The sequence below is a fragment of the Chiloscyllium plagiosum genome, unplaced genomic scaffold (assembly GCF_037043375.1).
Source record: "Chiloscyllium plagiosum isolate Xiang-an unplaced genomic scaffold, Cpla_swu_hap1 HiC_scaffold_4, whole genome shotgun sequence".
Classification (NCBI taxonomy): domain Eukaryota; kingdom Metazoa; phylum Chordata; class Chondrichthyes; order Orectolobiformes; family Hemiscylliidae; genus Chiloscyllium; species Chiloscyllium plagiosum.
The window spans coordinates 143,821,110-143,835,578 of record NW_028270142.1 but is presented as its reverse complement, the minus strand read 5'-3'; the positions used below and the strand labels follow the sequence as shown (position 1 = coordinate 143,835,578).

General features: G+C 44.9%; 1 protein-coding gene across 9 annotated transcripts in view; it reads right to left on the bottom strand.

The window, feature by feature from the left end:
* Positions 1–14,469, bottom strand: part of ss18 (SS18 subunit of BAF chromatin remodeling complex) — an 80,173-nt gene extending 65,704 nt beyond the window's left edge. For 4 of the 9 annotated variants that reach the window (XM_087986738.1, XM_043687615.2, XM_043687616.2 and 1 more), the window contains exons 1-2: positions 14,317–14,468; positions 6,092–6,168 (exon numbers count right to left, since the gene is read on the bottom strand). In XM_087986738.1, coding sequence (XP_087842864.1) covers positions 6,092–6,139 — 48 coding nt within the window. In that variant the 5' untranslated portion in view covers positions 6,140–6,168; positions 14,317–14,468. Of the gene's footprint in view, positions 1–6,091; positions 6,169–13,853; positions 13,975–14,316 lie in introns of those variants that run through there. The other 5 variants (XR_006311341.2, XM_087986740.1, XM_087986739.1 and 2 more) reach the window with 3 other exon arrangements.

Below are 14,469 nucleotides of genomic sequence, written 5' to 3'. Positions count from 1 at the left end.
CTGTCACTGGATAAATAATCTCAGGCCCTGGGCCAAATTTCTGGGGACATGACAGATGGCAAAAACTCAATTCCACAACAAAAATAAAAGGAGTTTTTGAAGGAAGTGAGGGGGTAAACTGCTGGCCGCTAGCATGTTCACTGTCTTCCCCAGATTCGGAGAACTGGGAATTGAGACCGGAGATTTGCAAATTGCAATTGTAAACATTACAGCGAGAGCGAGGCAGGGGAGGAGATTGCTGGGGCCTTGACAGAGATCTTTGTATCCTCTTTAGCCACAGCCAATGTTCCAGATCACTGGAGAATAGCCAATGTTGTTCCTTTGTTTATGGAGGACTGCAGGGATAATCTGGGAATGTCGAAGTCAGTAAGACTTACATCAGTGGTAGGGAGATTATTGAAGAAAATTTTTAGGGATAGGCATATTTAGAAATGAATGGATGTATTAGAAATAGTCAGCATGGGAGGCAGGTCTTATCTCAAATTTGAATGGAATTTTTTAAGGAAGTGAGGGGTGGCACAGTGGCTAACACTGCTGCCTCACGGCGCCAGAGACTTGGGTTCGATTCCAGCCTTGGGTGAATCTCTGCATGGAGTTTACACATTCTCCCAGTGCTCTGGTTTCCTCTCACAATCCAGAGACGTGCAGGTTAGGTGAACTGGCCATGCTATTTTGCCCATAGTGTTCAGGGGTGTGTAGGTTAGGTGCGTTGATCAGGGGAAATGCAGAGTAATAGGGTTGGGGTAATGGGTTACTCTTCAGAGGGTCAGTGTGGACTTGTTGGGCCAAATAGCCTGTTTCCACACTGTAGGGATTCTATGAAGAAGAACAAGATGATTGAGGAGGGTAGGGCAGTGGATGTCATCTGCGTGGACTTTACTGAAGCACTTAACAAGGTCCCTCATGGTTGGCTGGCTCAGAAGATTAGGACATGTAGGATCTGTGGCGAATTAATAAAGTTGGATACAAAATTGACTTGGTCATAGAAGACAGAGGGTAGTTGTGAGGGGGTGTTTTTCTGACCGGAGGTCTGTGATTAGTGATGTTCTGCAAGGATCAGTGCTAGGACCTCTATTATTTCTAATATATAGATATAAATGATTTGAATGAAAATGTCGTAGATTTGATTAGTAAATTTGCAGATGACACGAAAATTGGTGGCAATGTGGACACAGTGAGGAAGGTGATCAAAGGATGCAGCAGGACATAGATCAGTTAGAAAGTTGGACAGAGAAATGGCAGATGGAGTTTTACCCAGTGTGAGGTGATGCATTTTGGGAGGTCAAATGCAAGAAGAAAGTAGACAGGAAATGGTAGTACCCGTAGGAGATTTGATATACAGAAGAATCTTGGGGTTCAAATCCATAGCTCCTTGAAAGTGGCAACACAACCAGATAAGGTGGTAAAGAAGGCATACAGCGTTTGCCATATCGCAGATGCATAAAACTTTAGCTCGGCCACATTTGGAGTATTGTGTGCAGTTCTGGTCGCCACACTATACGAAAGATGTGATGGCTTTGGAGGGGATGCGGAATCCTCTATTAAACCTGCCCACCACATTTTCAGAGGTTTACCGGAATGTTGTCTGGATTGGAGGGTTCTGAAGAAGGGTCTCTCCATCTGAAACGTTAACTCTTGATTTCTCTCCACTGATGCTGCCAGACCTTCCAGAAATCCCTGGTTTTATAGCTTTAAAGGAGAGATTTAACAAACCCGAATTGTTTTGCTAGATTGTCAGAGGCTGATGGGAAACCTGACAGAAGTTTATAAAATGAGAGGCACGGCTAGGGTGGCTAGTCAGAGTCTTTTTTCCCAGGTTTGAAAAGGCAAATACTAAGGGGTATAGGTTTAAGCTGAGAGAGGGGAAAAAAGTTTAAAGAGATATGTGAGAATTCCTTTTTACACAGAGGGTTGTAGGTGCTTGGAATATGCTGTCAGGGAGGTGGTAACAACAGATATGATAGCAATGTTTAATAGACAGACACATGAGTAGGCAGGGAATAGAGGGATATGGACCACATGCAGACAAATGGGATCAGTTTAGAATGGCATCGTGGACAGCACAAACAAAGTGGGCCGAAGGGCCTGTTCCTATGTTGTACTATTCTATTTCTATGTCAAAGACTAAGAATAATCCCACCAATTATAGACCAGTCAAGTTTAGCTTCAAGGGTGGGGACTTGTCTCAACACAGTTATTCAGGACAAAATGCCGGTGTTGGACTGGGGTGGACAAAGTTAAAAATCACACAACACCAGGTTATAGTTGGAAGCACTAGCTTTCAGAACGCTGCTCCTTCATCAGGTGGTTGGGGAGTATAAGATCGTAAGAAACAGAATTTAAAGCAAAAGTTTACAGTGTGATGCTACCTAAATTATATATTGAGAAATAACTGGATGGTTTGTCAAGTCTCTCAATTCTGTTAATTCAGGATAAAATTAGTAATTACAGTGGAAAACCTGACATTGAGTCATATAGTATGGAAATAAACCCTGTGGTCCCACTAGTCCATGCTGAATATAATCCCAAACTAAACGAGCCCCACCTGCCTACTCTTGGCCCATATCCCTCCAAACCTTTCCTTTTCTTGTATCTATCCAAATGTCTTTTAAACATTGGAACTGTTCCCGCATCCACCACTTCCTCAGGAAGTTCGTTCCACATATGTCCACAGATCACTGAAGGCAGCAGGACAGGTGGAGAGAACAGTTAGCAAAGTTTACATTATTCTCTGGTTTATTAACAGAGGCATAGAGTAATAGAACAAGGAGTCAATGTTGAACAAATATACAAGACACTTGTTAAACCTCAGCTGAGTACAGTTGTGGGTGCCACTTTATAGGATAGATGTGAATGTATTGGAGCGTGTGCAGAAGTGGATTACAAGAATGGCTCCAGAGATGAGAAACTTCAGCGATAAGGACAGATTGGAGAATTTGAGACTGTTCTCCCTGAAGAGACGGCGGCAGAGAGGAGATTTAGGGACAGAGTTTTTCCAAAGGCAGGAATGGGCCGGACAGAGTAGATAGGGAGAAACTGTATCAGAATGCAAAAGGAAAAAGAAGAGGTGGCGCAGATTTAAGGTGATGTGCAGAGGAGGCAGGGTGTGGTGCGGGGATAACCTTCTCACCTTGCGAGGGTGTGGAATACACCGCCTGGAAATGTGGTGGAGGCAGGTTCAACTGAAGAGGATCAGTGGATGGCTATTTGAATAAATAATATGGAAGGGTATTGGGAAAAAGGAGGAGATTGTTTCTGTTACCTAGAACGACAGGAACATGGGAAGTAGGAGGGATAAGCCTCTCAAATCTGTTCCACCGTTCAACATGGCTCATCACTCAACTGCTCCTTCTGTCTCCCTACACCCTTCGATCCTTTACAAGTAACATTCACTCTACACAAATCCAGCCAATGACAATGTCCAACAGCAGAGAATCTAACCATCATCCCTCAACATTCCATGGCATCACCATCATTGAATCCCCCCACTATCAACATCCACAAACTGGACTGGACTCCCCATATAAATCCAGAGAGCTAGGACAAGGGAGACATTATCAGGATGCAACCTGTGATTAGTGAGTGCCACCGGGATGAAGACTGGGACCACCATGACCTGGATGAGGAAAGTGAATCTACTAACATCAACTTTGCAGATGACAGAAAATAGGTGGGAATGTAAGGGATGAAGATGGCACAAAGGTTTGGCAGAGGGACGTAGACAGGTTAAGTGAGGAGGCAAAGACTTGGCAGATGGAATATAATGTGGGGAAATGGGAGGTCACACACCTTGGCAGGAAGAATAGAAGAGTTGATTATTACTTAAATAGAGAAAGACTGCAGAAAACTACAGGACAAAGGGATTTGGGAGTCTTCACCCGTGAATCACAAAATGTTAGAATCCAATTTGAGCGGGTAGTCGGGAAGACAAATGGATTGTCGGTCTTCAAAGGGAATGGAGTATAAAAATTTGGAGATTTTCTTAAAACTATACAAGGTACTAGTCCTACCTCAGCTGGAATATTGTGAACAGTTTCTGCCCCTTATTTAAGGAAAAAATATACTGGCATTGGAGGCAGTGCTGATCCTGGGGATGGAGGGACTGTCTTATGAGGAGAGGTTGAGTAGGTTGGGCCTGTAGTCACTGGGGTTTAGAGGAATGAGAGGGGACCTTTTAGAAACATACAGGATTACTGGGAAACTTGACAATGTTCATGCAGAAAGATTGTTTCCGCGTATAGGAGAGTCTAGAATCAGAGGGAATAATCTCAGGAGAATGGGTTCCCCATTTACGATGGAGATGAGGAGGAATTTCTTCTGTTAGAGGGGAGTGAACCTGTGGAATTCTTTCCCACAGAGTGTCGTCAAGGCTGGGTCATTGTGTATATTCAAGGCTGAAACAGACAGATTTTTAATCAGGAAGGGGAATCGAGGGTGATGGGGAAAAGGCGGGAAGGTGGAGATAAGGATTATCAGATCAGCCATGAATTGAATGGCAAGGCAGACTCGATGGGCTGAATGGTAATATCAGGACTACCCTGGACTAAAGCTTGTATTGTGGGATTTGCATTCTTATGTTTTATTTGTTTCTACTTCCAACAATTAAAGACGTAAGATTGATGGACATAGATCCTTGAAGATAGCAGGACAGGTGGCCAAAATAGTTAAGGAATATTTAGTTGATGCATTAAGTTCAAGAGCGAGGAGGTTGTGATGGAGTTGTACATAATGCCAACTGGACCATAGCTGGAGTACTGTGTGCAGTTCTGGTCACCACACAGTATAGGATTGTTGTGATTGTACTGGAGGGGGTACAGAGGAGATTTACCAGGATGTTGCCTGGGATGGAGCAGATCAACTATCAAAGAGAGATTGGACAGTCTGGGGTTGTCTTCCTTCAAGCAGAGAAAGCGGAGGTGGATCTGATTGGGGCATACAGAGGTCATAGCAGCACATTCTTAGTAGAGTGACCAATAACCAGGAGCACTGATTTAAGGTAAGGAGGTGGCTTAGAGGGGATTTGAGGGGGAAAGGGCTTTTACCTAGAGGGAGTTGGATACCCAGAACTGACTGCCTCAAATAAAACCAACTTACTGGCAGCATTCAGCAGTTTTCCACTTGCTCTGTTGAGAGGTAGGAACCTGCACACCGTTCAAATACAGAGGAACCTCTGTTATCCGAAGGACACTGGCAGGGAGTATCTCATTCAGTTAATCAAATTCCACATAATAAAATGCCGGGTAACATAATTTAGCTGAGCATTGGAACCTTGCAATCTCGTTCGGACAATCTGAAACTCGGATAATCAAATGCTGGATAATTGGGGTTCCTCGGTATTCAGCTAAAAATCACACAACACCAGGTTACAGTCCAACAGGTTCCTTTGGAAGCACTAGCTTTCTGATGAAGGAGCAGCGCTCCGAAAGCTAGTGCTTCCAAATAAACCTGTTGGACCATAACTTGGTGTTGTGTGATTTTTTTAAAACTTTGTCCACCCCAGTCCAAAACTGGCACCTCCACATCATGGCTTTAAATACTCAGATATGCATCCAAAGTGTCAAAACATACAAGGCTGTGGGCTAAGTACTGGATAGTGGGATTAGAATCGATGCATGTTTGATGACCAGCATGGACTCAATGGGCTGAAGAGCCTCCTACAACGCTGTTAAAACTCTATTGTTCATGTGGCCAGGCATCACTTTAAATGCAAGTTGAAAGCGGAAAGAAAAAAATTCTGACAAGGGATGTAGTCATTTATTACCCAACCCTAAGTGCTCAGAGGACAGTTAAGAGTCAACCACATTGCTGTGGGTCTGGAGTCACATGTAGGCCAGACCAGGGAAGGATGGCAGTTTCCTTCCCTAAAGGACATCAGTGAACTGCATGAGTTTTTCCAACAATCGATGATAGTTTCACAGTCACCATAACCAGAGGCGAGCTTTCAATTCCAGACTTGTTCAATTTAAATTGTCCCAGAGTGGTGCAGTCCCTGTGTCCCTGCAGTAATAGTCTGGATTCTCTTGATTACTGGCCCCTGATATTGCCACGACATCACCCTCTCCCCAAAAACAGAAAAGTAAAATCAACTTACTGCGAACATTCGGCAGTTTTCCCTTTGCTCTGGTAATCCATTATGCATTGGATAAGCTGGTTGTTTTCATCCAGTAACTAATAAAAGAATAGGGAGGAGGAAATCAGTGCAACAGGCACTTGTCCCCTAGTGCTCACCAAGCCCCTGCACATCAACACTCCCACTGTTTGAAATCTTATGGCATTGAGCTTGGGTTTTGATTTTCCCCAGCCTATCAGATACGGTCCATCCAGAAGCATACCTACAGTGACAGAGTTTAACATGTAACACTCGGACGCTAGCATAGAATTGGAGTCTCGATGAAGCTTTCTGCCTGGCATTCACCAGGATCAAAACAAAAATGCCAAATTGGCATTGGGGAAATGGGCGGTCACGCACCTTGGCAGGAAGAATAGAAGAGTTGATTATTACTTAAATAGACACATTTTTACCAATGTTTACCTAAGGGAAGGGAGCTGGTTGGTTAGCAAGTCAATACTGTCTACACCAATCAGAATTCTTGCCAATATCTAAGCCAATACCTAAGCCAATCAAAGTAGACTTAGTGACCGATCAGCATGCTTTTTACTTATTATAATAATATTCCACCAGCATGTGAAATTTGGCATTCTTGCATTTGTCCTGATGAGTGCAAGATGAAGAGCTTTAGTGTCATGTCTCTCCCGTCAATTATATCTAGCCTGCTGTTCCTGCTTACATTAGCTGATTGGAGGATGAAGTAGAGGTCCCAGAATAGATAATTTCACCCACTCCAAGTTTTCACTACAGCAGAGGCTGAGGGGTGACCCAATAGCAGTATATAAAATTTTGAGAGGCATAGATACAGTGGATAGTTCAAGAGTCTTTTTCCCCCAAGGTGGAAACATCAAATAATAAGGAAGATAGATTTAAGGTGAGAGGATGAAAGGTTAAAGGAGACGTGCGAGGTATTTTTAAATTTTTTTTTTAAACATAGAGGCTGGTAGGTGTCTGGAATGTGGTGCCATGGGAGATGGTAGAAGCAGATATGATAGCAATGCTTAAGCATCATTTAGACTGACACATGGATGGTCAAGGAATGGAGGGTTTTTGCATGGTTCAGGAATTAAGGATTATGGGGATAATACAGGTGGGAGGAGCTAAGACAATGGATAGATCAGCCATGATCTCAATGAATGGAGGAGCAGGCTCGATGGGCCAAATGGCCTACTCCTGCTTCTATTACAATGAAACTAATAATGGACCACGTGCAGGTAGATGGGATTAGTTTAGAATGGTCAGTATGGACATGATGGGCCGAAGGGCCTGTTCCTGTGCTGCACTATACTGAGTAATCAAGATTGAAAGTGAATCTCGAGTGCAGTGCTGAGGTACTGCTGCACTGTCAGTGGTGCCACCTTTCAGAAGCAATATTGAATGGAAGTCCTTGTCTGTCCTCTCAAGTGTGCAAAAAAAAATCTCAAGAGCTCAATCATGAACAGTAACAAAACCGTCCCTAATGTCCATGGACCAAACACATTCCTCAATCGACATGATAAAAAAGGTTGATAGTCCGACTATCACCTGGCTAGTATTTGTGGGAGCTTGCTGTGCACTTCAGCCATTCTGCCAGACACTACAGATGCATTTCATTGGCTGCAAAGTGCTTCAGGGGTTCTTGTGGTCATGAACGCAGTGATAGAAATTTGTTTAAGTTCTTTCATGCAACATGAACATTGATGGGCAGGTCAGCATTTATTGTCTGTCCCTAGTTGCCCCTTGAGAAGGTGGGGGTGAGCTGGCTTCTTGAACTGCCTCAGTCCATGTGCTGTAGGTTGACCCAAAATGCCCTGAGGAGGGAATTCCAGGATTTTGACCCAGTGACACTGAAGGAAGGGTGGTATATTTCCAAGTCAGAATGGTGAGGGGAGTTGGAGGGGAACTTTCAAGGTCATGTTGTGGCTGTACAGGACATTGGTTAGGCCACTGTTGGAGTATTGCATGCAATTCTGGTCTCCTTCCTATCGGAAAGATGTTGTGAAACTTGAAAGGGTTCAGAAAAGATTTACAAGGAGGTTGCCAGGGTTGGAGGGTTTGAGCTATAGGGAGAGGCTGAACAGGCTGGGCTGTTTTCCCCGGAGCGTCAGAGGCTGAGGGGTGACCTTATCGAGGTTTACAAAATTATGAGGGGCATGGATAGGGTAAATATGCAAAGTCTTTTCCCTGAGGTCGGGGAGTCCAGAACTAGAGGGCATAGGTTTGGGGCGAGAAGGGAAAGATATAAAAGAGACCTAAGGGGCAACTTTTTTCACGCAGAGGGTGGTACGTGTATGGAATGAGCTGCCAGAGGATGTGGTGGAGGCTGGTACAATTACAACATTTAAGAGGCATCTGGATGGGTATATGAATAGGAAGGGTTTGGAGGGATATGGGCCGGGTGCTGGCAGGTGGGACTAGATTGGGTTGGGATATCTGATCGGCATGGACGGGTTGGACGGAAGGGTCTGTTTCCATGCTGTATATCTCTATGACTCAACACTGTTGTATTTGTGAACTGTCTGACTTCAGAATCCTGTGCTGACGAGTGCCCATGGTGTCCAAGGTGTATGCCATTTGCAAATAACCAATTGTCTAATGCAGATATTGGGACGGGGAGGGGCCAACATAACAACCTGCATTTATATAGTGCCTTTTACACGACATTTTGCTGAAACCATATCAACAAAATTTGAAACGAGACACAAAAGGAGATATCAGAATATGTAAACAAAAGCTACTTGTAACAATTAGTGTATCTGCAGCCTGAGATCCCTCTGCGCCACTCACTAAACAAGGCTGGTACTTTTCATCGTGGTTGCCTCCTCAATGCTCTGACCAGGAGATGCCACCTCCCACTCAGAGACTCCATTTGCAGTCTCACTCTGCAGCTTCACGTACATTGTCGTGCAGCTTGGCCAAACCCATCTCACATGAGCTACGCCTCCCCCAACCTGCTCCCGACAGGAAATCTTCACATTTGACTTCAGACCACACAAGCCTGAATCATTTCTCGGGATGAAGAGCAGCACGGATCCCTGTAGAAAAGCACCAATGGTTCCACTGGGAGGTGGAAGCCTTCTCTCGTATTTGGTCACCCGCTGTTCTTCATTTTCTGTCTTGTCCTCGCTCCATGTTCCCCAACTTTAGACAGGTGTCTACCATGTCACCACAGTGTGGCATTTCAGTCTTCATAACAAAACCCCTGTTTTTGCTCATCTGCTCTCCAAACCCTCACTGTGCCTCCATTACATCCAGGCTGATTATTCCAATACACCTCTGACCAAACTGTTCTATTTTTTTATAACCCTGACCATTCCAAGTATTCTTGTATCTAAGTATGATATCTTATTGTCATACTCTTAAAAGTTCACTGACATCACTATGCACTATACAAGTCGACATTTTGTTAATTCTTCAAAGAAATGAAGGAGGTTGGAAAGCAACAGCCTCATTAAGGTTCCAAAGACAGCACCTTCGAAGCCCACAACCACTCCCATCTAGAAGGACAAGGGCAGCAGATACAAGGGAACACCACCCCCTGCAAGTTCTCCTCCAAGCCCCTCACCATCCTGACTTGGAATTATATCACTGTTCCTTCTGTGTTGGTGGGTTAAAATTATGGAACTCACTCCCTAGCTTGATTGCAAAATCCCTGCAAGGACTGGGACAGCTCAAGAAGGCAGCTCACCACCACCTCCTCAAGGAGGAGAACACGAGGACTGCAGATGCTGGAGATCAGAGGCAAAAAAAGTGTGGTGCCATTTCCTCTACTTTGGGGAGACAGGACACCAACTCATGGAACATTTCAGAGAACATCTGTGGGACACAGGCACCAAACAATCCCACCCCCCTCTGGCCAGCCACTTCAACTCCCACTCCCACTCCCACTCCAACAAGGGCATGCAGGTCCTGGGCCTCCTCCACCGCCAAACCCTAACCACCTGATACCTGGAGGAGGAACGCCTCATCTTCCACTTGGGACCCTCCAACCACACGGGATCAATGCTGATTTCACCAGTTTCCTCATTTCCCCTCCCCCCACCTTATCCCAGATTTAACCCTCCAACTCAGCACCGCCCTCATGACCTCTTCATGTTCCTTCCCACCTAACCACTCCACCCTCCTCTCCGACCTATCCCCATCATCCCCCACCTTCGTCTACTTATTGCATTCCCAGCTACCTTCCCCCTAGCCCCACTCACCCATTTACCTTTCAGTCCCTTCAGACCTCCCCTCATTCCTGATGAAGCGCTTATACTTGAAACGTCGACTCTCCTGCTTCTTGGATGCTGCCTGACCAGTTGTGCTTTTCTAGCACCACACTTTTTGACCACTTTCTCAAGGGCAACTCAGCAATACATCTTTTTCACAGAGAGGGTGGTACGTGTATGGAATGAGCTGCCCAAGCAAATGGTGGAGGCTGGTACAATTGCAACATTTAAGAGGCATTTGGATGTGTATATGAAAAGGAAGGGTTTGGAGGGATATAGGCCAGGTGCTGTCAGGTGCGACTAGATTAGGTTGGGATATCTGGTCGGCCTGGACGAGTTGGACCGAAGAGTCTGTTTCTGTGCTGTACATCTCTATGGCTCTATAATAAATGCTGGGCCTAGACAGCGACATCTATATCCCATGAATGAATTCTTCAAAATTGGCAGAGCAAGAGGATTGGTTTTTGGATGAGTTGTTGTTATCAGTAACACACTGCATTAAGAAATTCAATAGGAACTAAAAGGGACACCTAGGCAGTTAAGAGTGAACCACATTGGCTGTGGGCCTGGAGTCACATGTAGGCCAGACCAGGTAATGAGAGCAGATTTCCTTCCTGAAGGACATTAGTGATTCAGATGGGTTTTTAACTACTAATAATATTGCCACAGTCCCCACTGCTGAGACTCACTTTACATCACAGATTTTTATTCATCCAATGTAAAGTCTATCAGTTGCTGCAATGGGATTTGAACTGGCAACTCCATCACCTGGGTTATAGTGACACTTTCACTACAAACCATCTGCCGCTAAAGCGTTTACACTGAGAAACAGGAGTAGGCCATTCAGCCCCTCAAGCCTGTTCTGCCAATCAATGAGATCACGGCTGATCTGTGACCTACCTCCATATACCTGCTTTTTGCCCATGTCCCTTAAATACTATAAATAGATTTTTGTTAAGCAATGTCAGATATAAAACTAACAATCGATCTGGCATCAACTGCCACTTGTGGAAGAGAATTCCAAACCCCTCCCACCCAATGTGTGTAGATGTGCTTCCAACCTTCTCTCCTCAATGGTCTGACCCTAATTCTCAGATAATGTCCTGATTCTGGAATCTCCAACCTGTGGAAATAGTTAATAAAAACCTAAAGAACTGCAGATGCTGTAAATCAGAAACAAAAACAGAAATTGCTGGAAAATCTCAGCTGGTCTGGCAGAATCCGGGGAGAGAAATCAGAGCTTAGGTTTTGGGTTGAGGACCCTTACTGAGAATGGTGGAAATAGCTTATCTTTATCTACTCTGTCTTTTCCAATTATTATCTTGAAGACTTCAATCAACTCACTCCTTAACCTTCTGAATTCTAGAGAAAACAGGCTTAATTTGTACAAAGTTTGGGAGAAGATTTGTAGCTCAGGTGCTCGTTGTCGTGGTTCTGTTCGCCGAGCTGGGAATTTGTGTTGCAGACGTTTCGTCCCCTGTCTAGGTGACATCCTCAGTGCTTGGGAGCCTCCTGTGAAGCGCTTCTGTGATCTTTCCTCTGGCATTTATAGTGGCCTGTCCCTGCCGCTTCCGGTTGTCAGTTTCCGCTGTCCGTTGCAGTGGTCGGTATACTGGGTCCAGGTCGATGTGCTTATTGATTGAATCTGTGGATGAGTGCCATGCCTCTAGGAATTCCCTGGCTGTTCGGTTTGGCTTGTCCTATAATAGTAGTGTTGTCCCAGTCGAATTCATGGTGCTTGTCATCTGCGTGTGTGGCTACGAAGGATGGGTGGTCATGTCGTTTCATAGCTGGTTGGTGTTCATGGATACAGATCGTTAGCTGTTTTCCTGCTTATCCTATGACAGTCCTTGCATGGGATTTTGTACACTACATTGGTTTTGCTCATGCTGGGTATCGGGTCCTTCGTCCTGGTGAGTTGTTGTCTGAGAGTGGCTGTTGGTTTGTGTGCTGTTATGAGTCCTAGGGGTCGCAGTAGTCTGGCTGTCAGTTCGGAAATGCTCTTGATGTACGGTAGTGTGGCTAGTCCTTTGGGTTGTGGCATGTCCTCATTCCGTTGTCTTTCCCTTAGGCATCTGTTGATGAAATTGTGCGGGTATCCGTTTTTGGCGAATACATTGTATAGGTGTTCTTCTTCCTCTTATTGCAGTTCTGGTGTACTGCAGTGTGTTGTGGCCCTTTTGAAAAGTGTCTTGACGCAACTTCTTTTGTGTGTGTTGGGGTGGTTGCTTTCGTAGTTCAGGACTTGGTCTGTGTGTGTGGCTTTCCTGTGTACCTTTGTGGTGAATCCTCCATTCGTGTTCTCTGTACCATCACGTCTAGGAATGGGAGTTGGTTGTCCTTTTCTTCCTCTCTCGTGAATCGGATTCCTGCGAGTGGGGGGTTGATGATCCGGTGTGTGTTCTCTATTTCTTAATTTGTACAACCTCTGATACCTGGACTTCAGGGATTAAGTTATCATTCTGGTAAATCTATGTTGTACTCCCTCCAAGGCCAATAGATCCTTCCTAAAGTGGGGCCCAGAACTCAGTACAAGACTTCCACTGAGGCTGGAACAGTGTTTTACTTGCTGAGAGAGTTGTATTCTACAGATTTATTTTAAAAGCCCTTGTGCCTTTTCTCCTTGTCTTCCAGAATGGTGCATTCCCCACCCCCTAATCCTGCACCCACTTTGAGAATAGGAGCCTTTACTTTATCGTGTTACATTGCCCGTCTCCAACCAAAGTTGGAGATAAACACCTCACACTTCGCCACATTACATTTCACCTGAATAAAAACCGGAAGACCCTCGGATGCTGCAAATCAGAGGGAAAAAAACGTTCTGAAGGGAAAGGTCACTGAACCCGAAACGTTAGCTCTGATTTCTGTTCACAGATGCTGCCAGATTTGCTGAGCTTTTCCAGCAATTTCCGTTTCTGTGTTAAATTTCACCTTCCCATTTCTGCCGTGTCCTGTCCGAGTCAATGACTACCCTCCTCGCAGTTCGCGATATTTCGTTCCGTCTGAACAGTTTTGAAAACTGCGCCTTTGGCCAGCTCAGCCTCCCAAGGCTTGGAATTTCCCAGCTGAACTCACGTCTCAGGGCTGAAGCAGACAGACCTCCCAGCAACACAAGCCGAAACGCTGCCCGTGACTTGCAAATCAGCTTGGCAGCACAACTGAGTCAACGCGGAGGGGAAATGCCAAGAGAACAACGTGAAACAAAACTGACTCGGGAGCCCAACCTAAACTGTGCAGAAACTGTTACTTTCGGCAAGATATATATATATATAAATAAAAACAGAAGTATAATCATCCCAGGAGTGAGTACACCTCAGCTCAGAACAAACAAAAAAACCCTGTCATAACATTGATTTAACAAAAATTCCCCCCAAACCATACATCAACTCCACCACTTAAAGTTGGTTGAAATGAATAGAAAAAAAACGTTAAATCAAATCCATCAACAGATTTAAAGTATTTTAAAAAGGAAGATTTCAAATCAACACAGCCATTGCAAGGAAAAAAAAACCTTTAAAAAATTACCGGTGACGGATTAAAAGTTAACTACCAACCCAATTGTGGTAACGAGAAAATGATCATTTCCTGGCGCTTCTGAGTTTTCGCTGAGCGAGGCTGGACTTGGGAGTGAAGCTGCAAAAGCTTCAAGCAGCACTGGGGGAGGGGGGGGGAACACAAAGAAAAGGAGAAAAATGTTCTCCCAAAAATCACTTGAAGACCTTCATCATGGCCGCTGTGGTAAAATTCCTCCCACCCTCAGCCTATCTTCCTCAGAACTGGTTTGAGTGCAATGGACCCCCTCCCCCCCCACCCGAATCTTATTTTTAGACAAAATACATTTGGAAGAAGAAAATTATTTTTGTTTTCTGCTGAAACACAAAGGCTTTCCCCCTTCCCCTTCGCTCGGTGTGTGTGTGTGTGTAGGTTACATTGTTGCACTCCCGCTACAATGTAATCCTCCAATGAAACAATCTGAGCGGATACATTGTCGCAACGTTCCAAAACTCGCTACATTACCTTCTGAATGGCGGCAGGTGTAATTTCACCTTTCCCGCGCTGCCGGGGAGTAGCAAATGCAACCGACATCGTGCTCTGTTCTATGTATGGAGAGGAGAATATTTCTCACCCCTCCTCTCTTATTTCTACACCCCCTCCGCTCCCTCCCCTCTC